The 19,306-nt window shown below is 38.3% G+C and overlaps 1 protein-coding gene across 1 annotated transcript in view; it reads right to left on the reverse strand.

The window, feature by feature from the left end:
• Window positions 1-18,923, reverse strand: part of RAD54L2 (RAD54 like 2) — a 72,014-nt gene extending 53,091 nt beyond the window's left edge. Inside the window, exon 1 of the mRNA XM_027836912.1 lies at window positions 18,872-18,923. Coding sequence (XP_027692713.1) covers window positions 18,872-18,923 — 52 coding nt within the window. The remainder of the gene's footprint in view (window positions 1-18,871) is intronic.
• Between the last annotated feature and the right edge of the window lie 383 nt (window positions 18,924-19,306).

Here is a 19,306-nt window from a genome sequence, read left to right on the forward strand (position 1 = left end):
TGTCTTGCCTGCCTCACAGTTGTGATGATATAATAAAACAATGAATGTGAAAGTGCTTTGTAGACTACTAAGTTTTAAATAGAAACAGAATATTTTTTTCTCTACACTACCACCCACGTCTCTCTCATTTGCTTATTGTGGTCACTGATGCACAAGATCAAGAAGATGAACCCCAGAGATAATTTTTGAGGTCTTCCAAAAATCACCTCTAGCTAAAGCATATGTGGTTCATAGATGGGGCACACCAGCAACCTGCAAAAAGTTCAAAATGACATACAATAACTACCATTATTCTTCCTTTATGTTCACTGATGACAAACCATTCTATGTTATCTGTAGAATATCCTAATCAGGATTTTACTCTAACCTGCCAAAAAAGAAAGAAGTCCAGTCACCTGAGGCCATCTACTGACAAAACAGCAAAAAATATAAGTGAATTATTTGTAAAGATTATATATAAACATGACCAAGCACCATTTGAAAACATCTGAGTCTGCACTCTCTTGCTACAGACTAAATGGCATTAGTATTGTTCAGCATTCTGAGGGTGGTTATGGTTGTCTCTAAGACAACAAGCAGGTGACAGGTCACAGCAAACTAGGAAAGAATCAGAATTCCTGAGATATAGGTGGAAGATAAAGAAGGAGACGAGTACAAAATTACTAAAGTTGATGTTTTGAGGGATCCTATATTAATTGTAAAATGGAATTTTTGAAAAGTGGCAGACCTTCTCAAGTTAATGTCTAGCTTTCTAAGTCCCTTCTAGGCAACAGAATCTCAGAATCCCTCTTTGCCAAAGTATAAATAAAAATCAAGTATCAAAGCGAAAAGATAACAATGAAAATCACATTAAACCATTTCTTGTTTGCCTTCTCACTGAAAAACAACTAGACGCTCAGGTGACACAAGAATGACACAACTAATGAGAAAGGATCCGCTGGATTCTGCACCATGGTATGAGAATTACTTTGGACAAGCAATAATTTTGGCATGGTTTCATTTGGGGACAGTAATGGTTATGTGTATGTGCTCCTATTGCCACTACTAGGCTGATAACATCTGACCCTGACCGAAAGAAATTGGATTGAGCTGGTTTACCCTACCCACTTTGAGTCCCCTGTCAGTTAAGTGCTGAGTTTCATGCCATACACAAGTGTTTCATTGCTCTTTTGTTGTGTTTTTAATTGTGCAGTTCTTAAAAGATGCATGTCACTCCCATGAAATGTGCAAAAGTTGTAGCTCTTAAAAAGCACAGTAAGGACCAGTAGAGATATTGCAGTGGAGAAGTTGAGTGTTTCAAGAAGCATTCAAAAGCACAGTAAAACAATTAGTTTCACTAAAGTGCAAAGGAAAGTGAGGTTGAAAAACTTTTTTTTAAAAAAGGAAACACCACCACACCAAGAACTGAGAAACTATTGTTATGAAATAGCCTAATTAATCTTCAGAAAATAAGCAAAAGTTTTTGGACAGACATGGAAGATGAAAAGGTTATTATTTATTCTTCTATAGTATAGCATAGGCATCTTGAAGCTAGAAGAATAGTGAAGCCAGTAAAACAAAACCAAAAAAACCTACTGACCACTGTTATGAAGGAAAAAAATTGTCATAGAGAGGACAACACAAACACTAAAGTGCTGTAATTTTTACTGATGAAACTCAATTTTTCATGTAAACTTATACCAAAACTGTTGTCAGAAGTCCAGATGAGCCTGTAAAATCTGCACATCTTTATCAGACTGTACATCATTCACCCACAAAAACATCTGGGTAGTTTTTTTACTTACAGTGAGCCTGGAATTCTTGTCTCTGTTGAAGGAATAAAGACGTTGAGCTGTTACAGAATTAAAGAAATTCCCAAAGAATAGAATACTGCAATATAGCCTTGTATCAAGTCACACCTCATAAATAGTTAGGAATTATCCAAGAAATAAAAAAAAAATGCTTCCATGGCTTGAGAATTTGCATGATTTAAATCCCAATGAAATCCCATGGGCAATAATCAAACCTTGAACTTTTTAAATGGTCTGCTTGTTTGTCAAAGGCATGCCTAAAGTCCAATGCCATAGCTCTCTGAGAGAGAAAAGAGGAAGGTTTTGTAAAAGGGGAAATTCAAGCAATATAACAATAAAAGATATCAAGTAAATCTATGAAAATATTAAATGGGATAAAGCTGTGATTCCATAATATATTAAAGACTATCACAAAATACCATGAACTCAATGCAAAACTGTGTAAAGTAAGTAACTGCAGCAAAAGCAGGACATATTGTATATTAACTTTTTTTTAAGATGTAAAAGTTGTAATGTTTACTGTATAAGTCAATACATTTAATTATTTTATTTTGTACAAGCTAATTTGCAGACTATTGTATTGTTTCCAAACTTCTGATGCTGAAATTAATTGCTAAGTCAGACACTATTCTCACCCACCCCCATCTAAATGGCATTGCTCCCACTTTCATCCTCTCCCCATCTACCCAAAACATCACATCAACACCAAGAAATCTAAATCCTACCTGGAAACTTCTGCAACTCATCCAAAAGTAAGATACTGCAGCACCTAGTTGACTGAAGCTGGTTCTGAGACAGTCAAGAAACTGCCTATACTTTGACAGAAAGGGTTAAAGTGGTAATGAGCTACCTCTTCCCACATCAGCAATCCTCTTTGAATTACCTCCAAACTTACAATCAAGATCTGTTATCTCTGTAAGCAAAGCTAAATATTGGGATCAGCTGCATGGAGGTATTGGTAGGAGGGAAGAGAGAAAGGCAATCATTTCTTGGTAATTTCCTTCTATAGTTGTCCAGTAGGAGGAAGAAGAAGAGGAAAAAACAAAACTGGAACTAAATCCAAATGCTGAATATTCCTGGAAATGTTCAGAAATGCCACCTGAGATTGTACTTGCCCCACCTGGTGTTCAATAATGAAAGGACTAAAGCTGTATCAGAAATCACTCCATGCCGTCTGAGCAGGATCACTGTTATTTAACTGGTTAAATGCATCTGCGTGGTGCTCAGCTGGAAGCCTCGCAAATAAAAGTGTCAATCTGATCTCTCTTTCCCTGTCCTGCTCATAGGCTCAAATCAGCAGTACAGACTAAAGAAGTTGGGGAAGCCAACCACCAGCTACCAAAGCAGCCCTGTTTACACTTGTTAGCTGATGGTCCATAAGCTGGAGGATGACTAGGTCCACTCCAACAGAAGGGATTAATTTAAAAGGCAAAATAATGAGAATGTGGATGACGGGGAAAGACCAGGCACATCCTTTTTTTTTTTCTTTCCTCAGGGCTTAAACTAAAGTTGGACAATGGCATTCAGATCAGATCCCATTTACCCAGCCTGCAATCCACTTTACCTAGTGGCAGAGACCCAGAAGAAAACACAAATCCTCAGATAACTATTCAAACTCCACTGGGGCCCATGCAAGGGAGGCTACAAGAAGAAACTGGGGGGAGACACAGGGCTATTGCTACAGTGGTGGAGAAAAATGTGGGAACAAAAAAGAGTTGAAAATAACTATTATTTCCCTTATGTGTAATCTGAGATGATAATTCTATAAAGTATCCCTATTGTATCTGTTCTGCCACAGAGGAAAGAAATTAATATTAATTTTATGAATAAACAGAAAATCACCAAATCTCAGAGATGTAAGAGAGCTACTACAAAACCTAATCCATGCTTGAATAAGAATCCCCTCTACAACAAATCCAACCAGTCTTTGCTTAAAAACAACCAGTATGAGAGGAAGCCCACAGTTTTCCTGGCAGTTCATTCCACTTTGGGAATTGTTAGGAAGCTGTTAGGAAATAAAAGGAAGTTTTCCTTATATGGAGTCTAAATGTGCCTCTTTGCAAATTCAACCCACAGCTTCCTGGGACCAAGCTGAACAAGTCTTGACCCTGTTTCACAGAACAGCTCCTCAAATCCTTGGAGACAGCCATCATGGGCCCCCTCAGTCTTCTCTAGGCTAAACTGTCCTCAATGAATCATCATATGGTATCAACTTTGAGGCCCTTCATTCTCCTCTGGGATGCTCTCCAGATTATCTCTTTTTTTTTTCTTAGCTAGTACCCTAGTTCAAACCCTCTTCATTCATCAATTCAATTATTGAAATAGTCTAATTGATCTCAAGTCCATTTCCTTTTCCAATCCATCCTCCACTCAGTGGAGGCAGAAGTCTGAGAATATCATTCCCCTGCTCAATAAACTCTTGGGGGTTCTCTATTACCTCTAGAATCAAAGACAGACTCTTCTGTTTGGCATCTAAAGGCCTTCACAACCTAGCTCCAACCTACTTTTCCCACTTTATTATACATTACTCTCCTAATTGTCCTCTCTCTATGGATGACCAATATCTTGCCCTAGTTTCTCTTCTGGGCTCCAGGCTCATGCATCATCAAATGCCTAGTGGACCTTGAAAACTAGATGTCCTAAAGGTACCTCAAACTTAACACATCCATAATAAAACTCATTACTTTTCCCTCCAAACCCATCCACATTCCAAACTTCTATTTCTATTATCTTACTAAACCCAGACCTGACATTATAACTACCCTATATATAATCAGTGGCTCTTTATTATCTCTCCAAGACCAAATAGAAAATCCTTTGTTTGGAATTTAAATCGCTTCAAAACCTAGCCTACTTCTTCCTTATCAGTCTTTACACTCTATTTCCCACCCACCATGTACTCTGTGTTCTAGTAATGCTCGTCTCCTTGCTATTCTTCCCACAAGCTGTGCCATGCCACAAATCTGTGCATTTTTACTAGCGACTCTTATGCCTGGAATTACCTCCCTCTTCAACTATGCCTCAAGAGTTCCTTGGCTTACTTCATGTCTGAGTTACAATTCTATCTTTTACAAGAAGCCCTTCCCTACCCCCTTAATGCTAGTGCCTTCCCTCTTTTGATTATCTTCAATTTATCTTGTACATATCTAGTTTGTACAGAATTGTTTGCACAGTGTCATCACCATTAGACTGTGAACTCCTTGAGAGCAGGGACTGTCTTTTGGCTTTCTTTTTATCCCCAGCATTTAACACAATGCTTGGCTGATAGCAGACACTAAATGCTTGCTGACTGACTAGCCTTGTGTTTGCTCACATGCAACACTCCATCTTCCAACTCTGTACATTAGTTACTGGTTATCCCCCATGCCTGAAAAATACTCTTTCCCTTCCTCTACCCATTAAAATATATGATTCACATCATAAATTACTTTACTCTGCCAGCCTGGGTCCCTCCTTAATATAGCCACTTATGCCTCTCTCTAGTACTCCTCACTATTTTCTGGCTTGTTTGTATTTTTACATCCCCATTACATTCCTTCTGTAAAGTTCTCCCCAGCATACTTTTCTATCTATCTGCTCAGTGTGCTGTCCTTTTCCTTGCCCACTGTACCTTGATCCTTAACGTCACGATCCTGTACACGCTGGGCACTGCTCCCTGTCATCACAGGCAAAGCTTCATAAGCCCCTGTACACTCCTCCCTACCCCCTTTTCTTTAGCCTGCTCTTGCCTAAAGCTTGCCTGCCATTAGTCGCTCCCTTTGGAGCCTGTTGTTTGTTTATGAGTTGATGCTGACCAGGGTTTTTAATCTTTTAACTAACTTGTAATCCAAAGCTAATTGTTGGGAAGCCTTCTATACAGTAACTTATTTTCAGGAAAAAATGTTAACAAAATGTCCTTGTGAATAAGACAGAGAAATGTGGGTTGTATAGAACTGAAGTTAAGTGAATTCCACAATGGTTAAATCACTAATACTGTCAAAAGAGTTAATTATTAGTTCTATGTCAATTTTAAGACAGGAGGTAGGTTTTTATTAGACTAACACAAACTATCCATTGGCCTTATCTTGTTCAACATTGTCATTAATGACTGGCAATAAGGATGTAAAAACTATACTTATAAATTCTATGTTGACAAAGACCTATAAGGCTAAAATAATACTAGACTGAATCAAAAATTGAATTAGCTAGACAGACAAGCATTTGACTGAAACCAAGAACTTGAAATTTAAGAGAGAAAAATGTAAAGTCCTGAATTTCAGCTTTTAAAAATCAAATATGAGTTACAAAATGGGGAAGGATCTGGCTTGATAACAATTCGTATGAAAAATATCTAGGGGGGAGGTTATTTGACCAAGGGCTCAATATTATACACAATGTCTGACACAAAGTAGCCCCTTAATAAATGCTAGTTAACTGCCTGAATGAGAAAGTGTGATTCAGCTACTTTAAAAGTTAAGGCAATTTTAGGCTGAATTTTAAATATTAAAAATGATAATAAATAGTTCCACTATACAATGCAACTATCAGAACACATTTGAAGTACTGTGTTCAATACTAGACAATAAAGGAATACTAATAAAGTAGTATGTGTTTCAGGATAGTCACCAAGAAAGTAAAGGTTGTAGAAGCTGTGTCACATCAGAAATTGTTTAGGGAGTTATGGATGATTAGCCAGGTCAAGAAACATGGGGAAAAAGACAGAATACCTCTCTGTAAATATCCAAAAGGCCATCACCACATAGAAGAGGAGTAGGCTTAATAAATTTTATTCCAGAAGGCAAAATTAGAATCAATGGAATGGAAATTTTAAGGAAACAGATCAACAGAAACATTTTCTAGTCAGAATTGCCCAACACTGAAATTTGTTCTATGAGATAGTAAGAGCCACAGTTTTGGTGGAAAAAAGCAGAAGTGCTATTTAGCAGGGCATTGTGCTGAATAGAACTTGAGGAAGGTATACAACCATGATGACTGGGTCCATCTAAGAATTATGTTATCTAACCTCAACTGAGGTTGATTGGGGGGGGGGGGAAGAAGAGTTATTACAGAAAGACAACATTTTTATTCTTCCAAGTTATAAGAAACTTTCTCATCATTCCTTAAGCTCTCAATATCATTCCTACCCAACCATCTCAGCTGACAATATTACCTCACTCTTTATAGGTAAAAAAAAAAAAAAAGAGGCCATTCACCAAAACCTTCCTCTTTTTACCTCTCAAAACTCCTTGACACCACCCCTATGCTCTCTCTTTTATGACAGTTTCGAAAAAGTGGCCTTTATTTCCAAAACTAACTCCTCTAAACCTATCTTTGATCCAATTTGCCCTCTCAACTGCTCTATTGATTACATCCATGATCATCCCTTCTTCTGTCTTTCAGATCTTCATTCTCTTCCTATTTACTTTTTCCTTCCCTGAAGCCTACAAATACACCAGTCTCTCCCATCCTTAAAAATCCCTAAATAGCATTTACTATCTACCTCAGAGATGTTATTGTGCATTTTTCCTCCATTTCTCAGTTAAAATCCTAGTTGACTAGTCAAGACAAGTGAACAAGCTTAGGTGCTTACAATGTACCAAGCACTGTGTTAAGTCCTGAGGACACAGGCAAAAAAACAGTCTCTATGCTCAAGGAGTTCACATTCTAATAGGGGGAAACAACCTGCAAACAAATATTTATATACAAGATATATACAGGACAAATTGCAAGTAATCTCAAAGGAAAGACATTAACACTGAGGTAGACCAGGAAAAACTTCTTGCAGAAAGCAGGATTATAGACAGGACTTGAGGAAAGCCAGGGAAGCCTGGAAGCAAAGCATTCCAGACATGGAGAACAGCCATGTCCCTGGAAATGCCTGGAGTCAGGAAATGAAGTGTCTTGTTTGAAGAACAGCAAGAAGGTCCATTGGCCTTATTCTGCAATCACTGGATTGTAGTGGAAAAGGTGGAAAGACTGGAAAGGTATGTGGGGAGGTGAGGTTATGAAGAGCTTTGAATGCCAAAAAGAGGCTTTTACAGTTGATTCCGGATAAGGAGCCACTGGAATTTGTTGAGTAGGGAAAGTGACATGGCAAGTGATTCATTTTAGGAAAATCACTTTGGTAGCTGAATGAAGGTTGTACTGAAGGGGACACAGACTTGAGACAAGCAGAACAATGAACAGGCCATTGCAATTGTTCATGGGTGAGGTGACGGGGGCCTACACCTGGACAATGGTAACAGTGTCAGAGGAAAGAAGGGAGCATCGTCTGAGAGATGCTACAAAGATAAAATCAATAGGTGTTGGGCAACATACTATGTTCTATTATGACCCACCATGAGAAAAGGCCCCTATGGGGATACAGGGTTCCTTGTCCTCTATTCCTTTCTCCCAGTGGGTTTGTGGTGCCTTGTTCACCCACTGAGGGGTGCAGCTGTAAACAAGTAGTCCCAGCCAGGGAGTCCCAGTTTATGGCTCAAGGAAGGGGACCCCAAAAAGGTCACTGGTTGGGTCAGGGCAAACAAGTTTTTTGAATACTCATGGGGAAAGATCATGCTGGCAGCAATCTGGGAGTAATGCACCAATCACATTTTAATAAGGCACAGAGAGTACTGAGGCAGATAGTGCAGGGAATAGGGTAGGACACATTGTCACTTACATAACTGTTCATCAGAGTTGAGAGAACTTGGGCAGCATGGACCTGTGACAGATAGGATAGTGCTCAACACAGGGTTTGGGGGTCTCTTTTTTGTTTGTTTGTTTTTTGGGGTTTTTTGGGGTGAGTAATTGGAGTTAAGTGACTTGCCCAGGGTCACACAGCTAGTAGGTGTCAAGTGTCTGAGGCCGGATTTGAACCCAGGTCCTCCTGACTTCATAGCTGAAGCTCTATCCACTGCGCCACCTAGGGGGTCTCATAGGGTTCTGGTGGTGCCAGAAGGCCTAACTCTTGTCCAGGCACCTTGGGGTTTGCTCATTAACATATCACGATCTTCTAAAAGTTATCAGTGCCACCTTAGGCTTGCCTTATTAGAATAACTTTTTTCTGGTTTTATTTCACATATCTGAGAATAAGGGTCCATTACTGGGACAGAAGGGCCATTATTAATTTAGTACATAGTTTCTGGATGTGGCCTTAATTAATTCAGGAGGCAGTTTTGGGCAAGTGGGTGCTATGTTTTTCTTTACAATCTTAATTCCAATTTCCTATTTCTTGTCATCTTATACTGGTTACTTGTATACCTACTTGCTACAGGTATGGTGTGGTAGGAGGGAACATAACAAGATACAATTTCAACACAGATTAGATATAAGGGGTGAGCGATTGAGGAGTTGAGGAAGATACCTAGGTTGTGAGGCTGGAGTGTGCCATCCACAGTAATAAGGAAACTTGGAAAGAGAGTTTAGGGGTGGGGAGTGGGGGAAATGAATCTTTAGACATGTTGAGTTTAAAAAGTGTATAGGATGGGGCAGCTAGGTGGTGCAGTAGACAGAGCACTAGCTCCAGAGTCAGGAGGATCTGAGTTCAAATCCAGCGCCAGACATATAACACTAGCTGTGTGACTCTGGGCAAGTCATTTAACTCCAATAGCCTCACCAAAAAATAAAAAAAGGGTATTAGGACATCCAGTTCAAGATATCTAATAGGCAACTGAAGTTTAGAGACTAGAAGTCAGCAGAGAGGTTAGAGAGGGATAAGGAGATGTGAAAATCAATAGCATAGAGATAATCTTTCAATCTATGAGAACTAAACAGATCACCAAGTGGAATACTATAAAGGGAGAAGGGAAGAGAGTTCAAGACAGAGCCCTGTGAGACACCCATGGTGAGTGGTTGAATGAATGGATGAATATTCATTAAAGGAGACTGATCTGAGAAACAGGAGAATAGGGAGAATAAAGTCATGAAAACTCAAAGAAAAGAGAGTATTAAGGAGAAGGTGATCAACACTGTTGAAGGCATAAGGTCAGAAACCATACTGTAGAGAATTAAGAAGAAAGTGAAAGGAAAGGAAGTGAAGGCACTGACTGTAGATGGCCTTCTCAAGAAGTTTAGCCACAAAAGGAAGAGATACAGGACAACAATTAGCAAGGATAGATATATAGAGTGAGAGTTTTTTAAGGATGAAGGAGACATGGGCATGTTTGTAGGCAATAAGGAAGTAGTCAGCAGATAGGGAGAGATTTAAGGTAAGTTAGAGAATACAGATGATAGAGGAGACAAACTCTTGTAGAAGACAGGATGGAATGGAATCATTTGTGAATACAGAGGGGTTAGCCTTGATAAGGCACCTTTTCATGTGAGATGAGTGAAGGAGAGATAGAGGCATCTGGATCATGTAAGATGAGAAAGAGAGAAAGAGGGAGCTCTTTATGAATGGTCTCAATTTTTTTCAGCAAAATATGAAGCAAAGTTCTTCACTGAGAGGGTGGGACAGAAAGGAATGACAGGAAGTTTGAGGAGGGATGAAAAAGTTTGGAAGAACTGCTGCAGTGAGTGGAACAGTGAGTCAATGAGGGAAGTGTAAAGATTGCCAAGTAGGAATGAGCATAATTTCAGTTACATAACATAATATATAACATGTAGTGTGCCTAGACAGGGGAGATGCATGATTTTCTTCAACCTTCATTCAGCAGCACATTTGTAGGCAGCAAATGGCAAGAAGTGATTTCGAGCTAAAACTTCTCAGGGCACAATCAGCGATAATAATAAGGGGGTAAGAGACTCAAGAGAGGTGAACAGTGTAGAGATGAACTGTTTCATGTAGGACTAAATATGGGGAAAGAGGAGTGGGTAACTAGTGCAAGAATGATGACTTGGAAGAGAAATAAAGTTCTGAGGAATTTGAGGTTACAGTGTGGATGAAGAACAGGTTTCTGTAAAGCAGAGACAGAGGTAGAATGACAAAAAATTATTATCTGATAAGGGAATTTTGGTGAACATCAAAGCAGAACATTTGTGGATGATGGCAAGACCAAGGGTATGAACATCTTTGTGTGAAGTTGAGGTGAGGTGAAGGAATACATCAAGAGAAATGAGCAAGCTGAGGAACTGGGAGCTTAAAGTATTTGAGGGAGTATCTACATATGTTGAAGTTTCCTAGTAAGAGGGCAGGATTTGAGGAAGAGAGAATGAATGTGAGTCAGGAAGTGAAAAGAAGAGTGCACAGTTGACTGGTAGACAACTCCTAGCAGAATTTTAATTGGGTGGAAGACATGAATAGAATAAACCTCTAAGTAGGAGAGATAACTGACTGATGGTGGTAGGAAGTGGTAATGGGGAACAAGGAGTATTCCAACCCTCACCTCTCGACCAGCTAATGGTGTAGAACAAGTGAAAGTGAAGCCTGTACTGGAAAGGGTGCCCAGGGAGACTGGGTCACCAGGAGGGAGCTAGGTCTCAGTGACAGCTAGAGAATTAAGAAAGGGAAAAGGAAAAGACTTAAGATGAAAATAAATCTGTTGCCAAAGAAGCAAGCATTTGAGAGCACAATGTAAAACACGGATAGATTTGGGGTGGGAACTTGAGGATGGAATGGGTAAAGGGGAATGGGAATAAGGCATCAGGCAGTGGGGAATGGAGTTTGAATGATGGCTAAGATGGAGATTCAGAATCACTGTGATGTAGAAGGTATAAGCAGGAACTTTATTAATCATTAAATGAAGGTTTTTAGATGATTTTTTTGTTTATTTTTAAGTAAGTTTTTATTGATATTTTCTGTTTCTTACATCATGATAATATCCCACATATCCCTCCTCATCCCCTTTCCTAAGAGCTATCCCATGACAGATTTTTTTTTTTGCTTTTTGGTGAGGCAATCGAGGTTAAGTGACTTTCCCAGAGTCACACAACTAGTAAGTGTCAAAAGTCTGAGGCCGGATTTGAACTCAAGTCCTCTTCACTCTAAGACCAGAGCTCTAGCCACACCTAGCTGCCCTTCAGATAATATTTTTTTAAAGAAGAAAAAAAAAAGTCAGTACAACACTGAAAAAGTACAAAAACATGTACAATGTGTAACACTTGGGGACCTTCCCCCCACCCCCACAAAGGGGAGTATGTCTTCTCATACCTCTTCAGTCAAGTCTCATTTGATCTTTATAATTTTGTTATATTCACTTCTGGTTTTTTGGTATGTGATTTTTTCCATTTACATTGTAGTTACTGTGTATGTTGTTTTCTTGGCTCTGCTTACTTTACTCTGCATGTTTTTCTGTATTCATCACCCACACCATTTCTTACAGCACAGTAGCATTCAATGACATTCATCACGATTTGTTTAGCCACACCTTTATTGATAGGCATATACTTTGTTTCCAATTGTCAGCTATCACAAAAGTACTGCTATAAGTATCTTTGAGTACATGGGGACATTTTTCTTATCAATAGTTTCGTTGGTGTATCAGGCCAGTAATAGAATCTCTGGTTCAAAGGATATGAACAGTTTATCACTTCACATCCCCAGAAACAATGTATTAGTGTGCCTATCTTGCTAGAATCCCTCAAACATTGACTCTTGCCATTGTTGTTATTTTTGCCTACTTACAGGGTGAGAAGTAAAACTTCATGGTTTCATTTGCATTTCAAGAAGTATTAGTTATTTGGCACATTCTTTCATGTGGCTGTGAATAGTTTTGACCATAATATGTTAGGGAGTCACTATTAAAAGGGAGAGAGAGAGGAGGGAGGGGGAGAGAGTCAATTAGTTTATGAATCTTGGATACCAAAGTCTTACCAGAAAAATTTGATACAAAGATTTTTTCCCAGCCAACCACTTCCCTTCTTATCCTAGATGTATTTATGTTGCCTGTGCAGAAACTTTTCAGTGTCAAGTAAACAAGATTTTCTATTTTATCTTTAGTAATTGCTTCTATCTCTTATTTGGTTAAGAATACATCTCTTATCTATAGCTGTGAAAGGTCTATGATGTTTCTTTTCTAATTTTATGTTGTATTCCATCATGTCCAACTCTATGTAATCCCATTTTGGAGTTTTCTTGGGAAAGACACTGGAGTGGTTTGCCATTGCCGTCTCCAGTTTGTTTTATAGACAAGGAAATGAAGCAAATGGGGTTAAGTGATTTACCTGAGGTCACACAGCTAATATGTGTCAGGCTGGATCTGAACTCAAGAAGAAAATCTTCCTAAATACAAACCCAGGGCTCTACTCACTTTGCCATCTAGCTAATTTTTTTTATATAGTATGATTTTTATGTATTGTAGTATGTGGTATAAGGTGCTGATCTAAACCTAATTTCAATCAGATTGATTTTGAGTTTTTCCAAAAATTTTATAGCAGTTTTTAATCAAAAAGGGGGGTTCCCCTAGGTAACTTCCATTTTCCACTTTATCAAACACTGGGTTATTGAGTACTCTTGTTTCTAAATCTCCCTTGACTAGATGGTTCCAGTAATCTATCTCTCTATTCTTTAAGCAATACCAACCACATGGTATTGATGACTGCTGTTTTATATGAGGTCTGAAACTGCTGTTTCCTCTTTGGCCTTCTCATCATTTCCCTTGATATCTTAGCTAGATCTTTTGTTTTCCCAAATGATTTTTGTTATTATTTTATTAAGCTCGGTAAAGTATCCCCTCGGTAATCAGATTGGTATAGCATTAAAAGTATAAATTAATTTTGCTAGGATTGCCATTTTTTTATATTGGCATGGGCTTGCCATGAGCACTGAATATTCTTACAGCTACTCAGGTTGTTATTTCTTTCTTTAAGGGGCACTTTGTAATTGAATCCATATAACTATTTTGTGTGCCTTGGGAGGCTGATACCCAGAGATTTTATGCATTTTGTAGTTATCTGTAATGGGACTTCGCTATTATTGCTTCTTGTGCTTTATTACTGTTATTTAGAAATATTGTTGATTTTTGAGGATTTATTTTGTAGCCTGCAACTTTGCTGAAGCTATTTTCTCAACCAGTATCTTTTGCTGACTCCCTAGGATTTTCCAAGAAAACCATCATATCAGCAAACAAGGTCAGTTGTATCTTCTCTTTACCAATCATTACTATTTCTTTTCTCTTATCTTATCACTATTGTTAGCATTTCCAGAACTATATCAAATAATAGTGGGGAAAGTAGACATCCTTGCTTCACTCCCATATTTAGAAAAGGTTCTAGTACATACCCATTGTAAATGATGCTTACTTTTGGTTTTAGATACTTTTTATTGTATTTTTTAAAAAGTTTCTTCTATGTCAATACTTATATTATACATAATACAATTATATTGTACATAATACAATAGGAGCTTTTTTTGTTGTTTTGCATAAGAGTACAGTACTTTGTCAAAGGCTTTTTTTTTTAATCAATATGATCATGTGATTTTGGATATTAGTTTTTATATGATTATATTGATTGTTTCCTTAACGTTGAACCATCCTTTCATCCAGAGTATAAATCCCAGTTGATCATAATGAATGATTCATTGCATAAATAACTGTGTATTCTGTTTGATAGGATTTTGTTAAAATTTTTGAATCAATGTTCATTAATAATATTGGCCTATATAGTTTTATTTCCATGTTTTATCTTTCCCTGGTTTAGGTATTAGGACTATATTTATATAGGTATATAGGACTACATACATATATCATAAAGGGATTCCAATAGGGTGCTTTCTTTCTCAATTTTTTGATTTGTGAAGTATGAGCACTAACTATTCTTTGTTTTTCTGGGTAACTAATAATCAATTTTATTAATTATTGCTAGCAAATAATTATTTAGTATTTTATTTTTCCCTAGTTACATGTAAAAACAATTTTTAACATTTGTTTTTAAAACTTTGAGTTCCAAATTCTCTCCCTTCTTCCCCCCCTTCCCATTGAGAAAGCAAGAAATTCTATATAGGTTATACATGTATAGTCATGCAAAACATATTCATAATAGTCATGTTATAAAAGAAGACATAAACAAGAAAAAAATTCAAGAAAAATAAATAAAGTAAAAAAAAGCATGCTTCAATCTGTATTCAGATACCAACAGTTCTTTCTCTGGGGATGGATAGCATTTTTCATCATAAGTCCTTCAAGAGTTGTCTTGGATCATTGCTATGGTAAGAATAGCTAAGTCATTCACAGTTGATCATCTTACAATATTGCTGTTACTTTGTATGCAGAACATTTTACTTTGCTTCAACTCATGCAAGTCTTTCCAGGTTTTTCTGAGAGCATCGTGCTCATCATTTCTTATAGTACAATCAACAGTATTCCATCATAATCACATACCACAACTTGTTCAGCCGTTTCCCGATTGATGGGCATCTCCTCAACTTCTAATTCTTCACCCCCAGAAAAGAGCTGCCATAAATATTTTTGTACATATAAGTTCTTTTCCTTTTTGTTTTTTATCTCTTTTAGGATACAGACCTAGGTAGTATTACTAGGCACAGTTTTATAGCTCTTTGGGCATAGTTCCAAATTGCTCTACAGAATGGCTGAATCAGTTCACTACTCCACCAACAATGCATTAAAGTCTCATTTTTCCCACATTCCCTCCAACATTTGTCATTTACCTTTTCTGTCCTATTAGCCAATCTAATAGATATGAGGCAGTAACTCAGAATTGTTTTACTTTGCATTTCTCCAATCAATAGTGAGTGAGAGTATTTTTTCATATGGCTATAGATAGCTTCATCTGAAAACTGATTCTATCTTTTGATCATTTATCAATTGGGGAATGGCTCTTATTTTTATAAACGTGACTCAGTTCTCTGCACATTTGAGAAATGAAGTCTTTATCAGAGAAACTTGCTTCAAAACTTTTTTCACAGTTACTGTTGCTAACTATATTTCCCTCCATCCTATACCCTGCCGTTTTTTGTATTCTCTTTCTCCTTTCACCCTGTCCCTCCTCAAAAGTGTTTTGCTTCTGACAACCGCCTCCCCCAATCTGCTCTCCCTTCTACCACTCTTCTCTTATTCCCTTCCTCTCCTACTTTCCTGTAGGGTTAAGTAAGATAGATTTCTATACCCAATTAAGTGTGTATGTTATTTCTTCTTTGAGACAATCCTGATGAGAGTAAGGTTTACTCACTTCCCCTCACCTCCCCCCTCTTCCCCTCCACTGCAAAAGCTTTTTCTTGCCTCTTTTACATGAGATAATTTACCCCATTCTACCTTTCCCTTTCTCTTTCTCCCAGTACATTCCTCTCTCACCCCTTAATTTTATTTTTTAGATATCATCCCTTCATATTCAACTCATACCTGTACCCTCTGTCTCCATGTGCTCCTTCTAACTACCCTAATAATAAAAAGGTCTTATGAGTTACAAATATCTTCCCATGTAGGAATGTAAAAAATTTAAACTTATTAAGTCCCTTATGATTTCCCTTTCCTGTTTACCTTTTTAATGCTTCTCTTGAGTCTTGTATTTGAAAGTCAAATTTTCTATTCAGCTCTGGTCTTTTCATCAAGAATGCTTGAAAGTCTTCTATCTCATTGATGTCCATTTTTCCCCCTGAAGGATTATATTCAGTTCTGCTTGGTAGGTGATTCTTGGATATGATTCTAGTTCCTCTGCCCTCTGGAATATCATATTCTAAGCCCTGTGATCCTTTAATTTAGAAGCTGCTAAATCTTGTGTTATCCTGACTGTGGCTCCACCATACTCGAATTGTTTCTTTCTAGCTGCTTGCAATATTTTTTCCTTGACCTGGGAATTTGGGAATTTGGTTATAATATTCCTGGCAGTTTTCATTTTGAGATCTCTTTCAGGAGGTGATCAGTAGACTCTTTCAATTTCTATTTTACTTTCTGGTTCTAGAATATCTAGGCAGTTTTCTTTGATCATTTCTTGAAAGATGACATCTAGGCTTTTTTTGATCATGGTTTTCAGGTAGTCCAATAATTTTTAAATTCTCTCTCCTGGGTCTGTTTTCCAGGTCAGTTGTTTTTCCAATGAGATATTTCACATTGTTATACACCTGATTTTGCCACAAATGTACTCAACCCACTAATGTATCACACCTCCATGTTCAAGAATTTCAAAATATCCAACTATAAGTTGTTGGCTTTTCACATTTCCCTCTGCTTTCCCTTATAAAACTCTACTCCTCTTCACTCACACCACCACCTCAAATTCCTTGATCCTTCCATTCTCTCTGAGGCCCTCTCCCCAGCACCAGCCACTCTCTCTCCTCTTCTCTCCATCTTGATCCCTCGGTGAACCAATTCAACTCTACACTGTCCTCCTCTTTTAAATCCCCAGTCCCCTTATCATATCACTGATTAAGCCTGGCCAAGTCAGGTTCCATTCCAAATGGCAGTTTCAAACTCACTCTTCTCAAAACCCTATGCAATCATCTTTACCTCTCAAAATTCAGGCCTCTGTCATGAGCTTCTTTTTTCCCCCAAATCATATTCCAACTCACCTCAGCATTATTCCCCATACTCTCTTTCTTTGCTCCAATCTAGGAGGATGAGGAGGCATTCTCCATGCAAGCCCTCTGCTAGTCATCTTTGATCCCATGCCTTCCCATTTACACTAGGAGGTTAGCCCTTTGATCATTTCTCCCTACCCTGAATTTTTCAACCGATCCTTAACCACTGGCTCCTTTGTTGTCGTCTAAGAACATCCCCAGGTCTCCCCAATCCTTAAAAAAAATTTCCCTTACTCTAATATCCCCTCAAGCTGCTTCCTATATTGCTCCTCCTTTTCATAGCTAAACTGAGAAGATAAAGCTCTTTATACCCATTGCCTCCACCTTTTCACAGTCCCCACCCCAGAAAGAAACAGCTCTGTCCAAGGTTATCAATTATTTATTACTAAATTCAACAACCTTCTTCCCTTTCTCTAGATGATATTCTTCTGGGGCAGCTAGGTGGCACAGTGGATAGAGCACCAGTCCTGAAGTCAGGAGGACCTGAGTTCAAATCCGGCCTCAGACCAAACACTTGACACTTACTAGCTGTGTGACCCTGGGCAAGTCACTTAACCCCAACTGCCTAAAAATAATAATAATAATACTAAAAAATTTAAAAATAGATGATATTCTTCCACACAGATCACAATTTCCCCTCTCTGCCTCTTCAGATTCTTTAGCCTATTGATTATTATGGTCATCAAGTCCAACCTATAACTAAATATGAATCACTTCTTCAATATTCTTGACAAGCAGTCATCTTCTCTGACTAAAGACCTTCAGTGAGAATAAACATTTCCCAAACAATCTGAGTTGTCCCAAAGCATAATCAACTGGCTCAGGAGATAGTGAGTTCCCTTTCGGAAATTAGCTTCTCTGCAACTTCCACTCACAGAATGCTAATAGGCAGTATAGAGGTCCCAGGACTCTTCAAAGGTATGATGACCACGCAATCCTATTTGTCATCTCCTATTTGCTGAAAATCAATCACCTTGTGAAAGGATAGAATTGAAAGTCTATGGCGAGGATGAAAAAAAAGTTTGTAACCAGCTGATCATCAAGTATTCAGATCATCAGACACTGTAATGAAGGAATTTGGGGTAAATAAAAGGTCTACTGCCACTTGAGCCAGTCCCCTCACAGAAGAACCTAAAGAATTGAAACAATGAGACAGCAAAATTACAAGAAACAAAATGCCCAACTGAGGCTCCACTGATTAAGACACAGAGAAACCACAGACTGCTAGAGGTAAAAGATAACCTTAGAAGAATCATTTAATCCAACCACTTCATTTTACAGATGAGGAACCTGAGGCGAAGGGATTTGTCCAAGGTCACAGATCAAGTTAGAGGTAAAACCAAGCCTCCTAATTCCTGCTAAAGTAAGAGCTCTTTCCACTGTACCAGGCTGCCTTATAGTTCCATAAAGTGGTAACAATATTTTCTAGCCATATCACCAAGAACTATTTGATCAGGAGGCACTGGCAGCATGAAGCCTGTTTCTTTTGTACCCCTGTACTTGTATGTTAAAAAAAAAAAAAAACTTTGCTGCAATCTCTCACTCTGAATTTTAAAAGAAATCCAACAAATAAAATATCAAGAACTCTTTTGGAATAAAACATCTACTTCTAAATATGCAAAAATAAGAAAGGGAATTCCTCTACTCTCACCAAACCACTATTGAAAAGACACTGATGGATTGAAGTAGATCAGAAATGCCAAATACTTACCATTCTCATCAAGCAAGTCTTCCTCATCATCCCCATCATTGTCCTCCTCCATTGCCTCCTCCTCCTCCTCCTCCTCCTCCTCCTCCTCCTCCTCCTCTTCCATATCCTCCGGCTCCAAGTCTGGGTCCAAGTCTGGATCGCTCCCTGAGATTGACTCGTCTGACATGGCTCCCAATAGTCCTCACTGGGCATTACCTACTCATGGTCTCCAGTGGGACAGATCTGTGGAGGAAGGAAAGAACGTAAGATAGGGCTCAGAATTCCCAGTCCCAAAACACCACAAGATCATGACGTCCTCCTCATCCAGGGGTCCTGAGCCACCAGAAGGAGGATTCAGGGAATAGTACTTTCAGTTCCTCTTCTAACTAATTCTGTCCCTGACCTCAGTGTCTATCATGCCCTTTTATTTCATTATTTTAAAGATTTATTGCCTTT

Source organism: Vombatus ursinus, unplaced genomic scaffold, assembly GCF_900497805.2.
Source record: "Vombatus ursinus unplaced genomic scaffold, bare-nosed wombat genome assembly UNPS02014820.1, whole genome shotgun sequence".
In the NCBI taxonomy this organism is placed as follows: Eukaryota; Metazoa; Chordata; class Mammalia; order Diprotodontia; family Vombatidae; genus Vombatus; species Vombatus ursinus.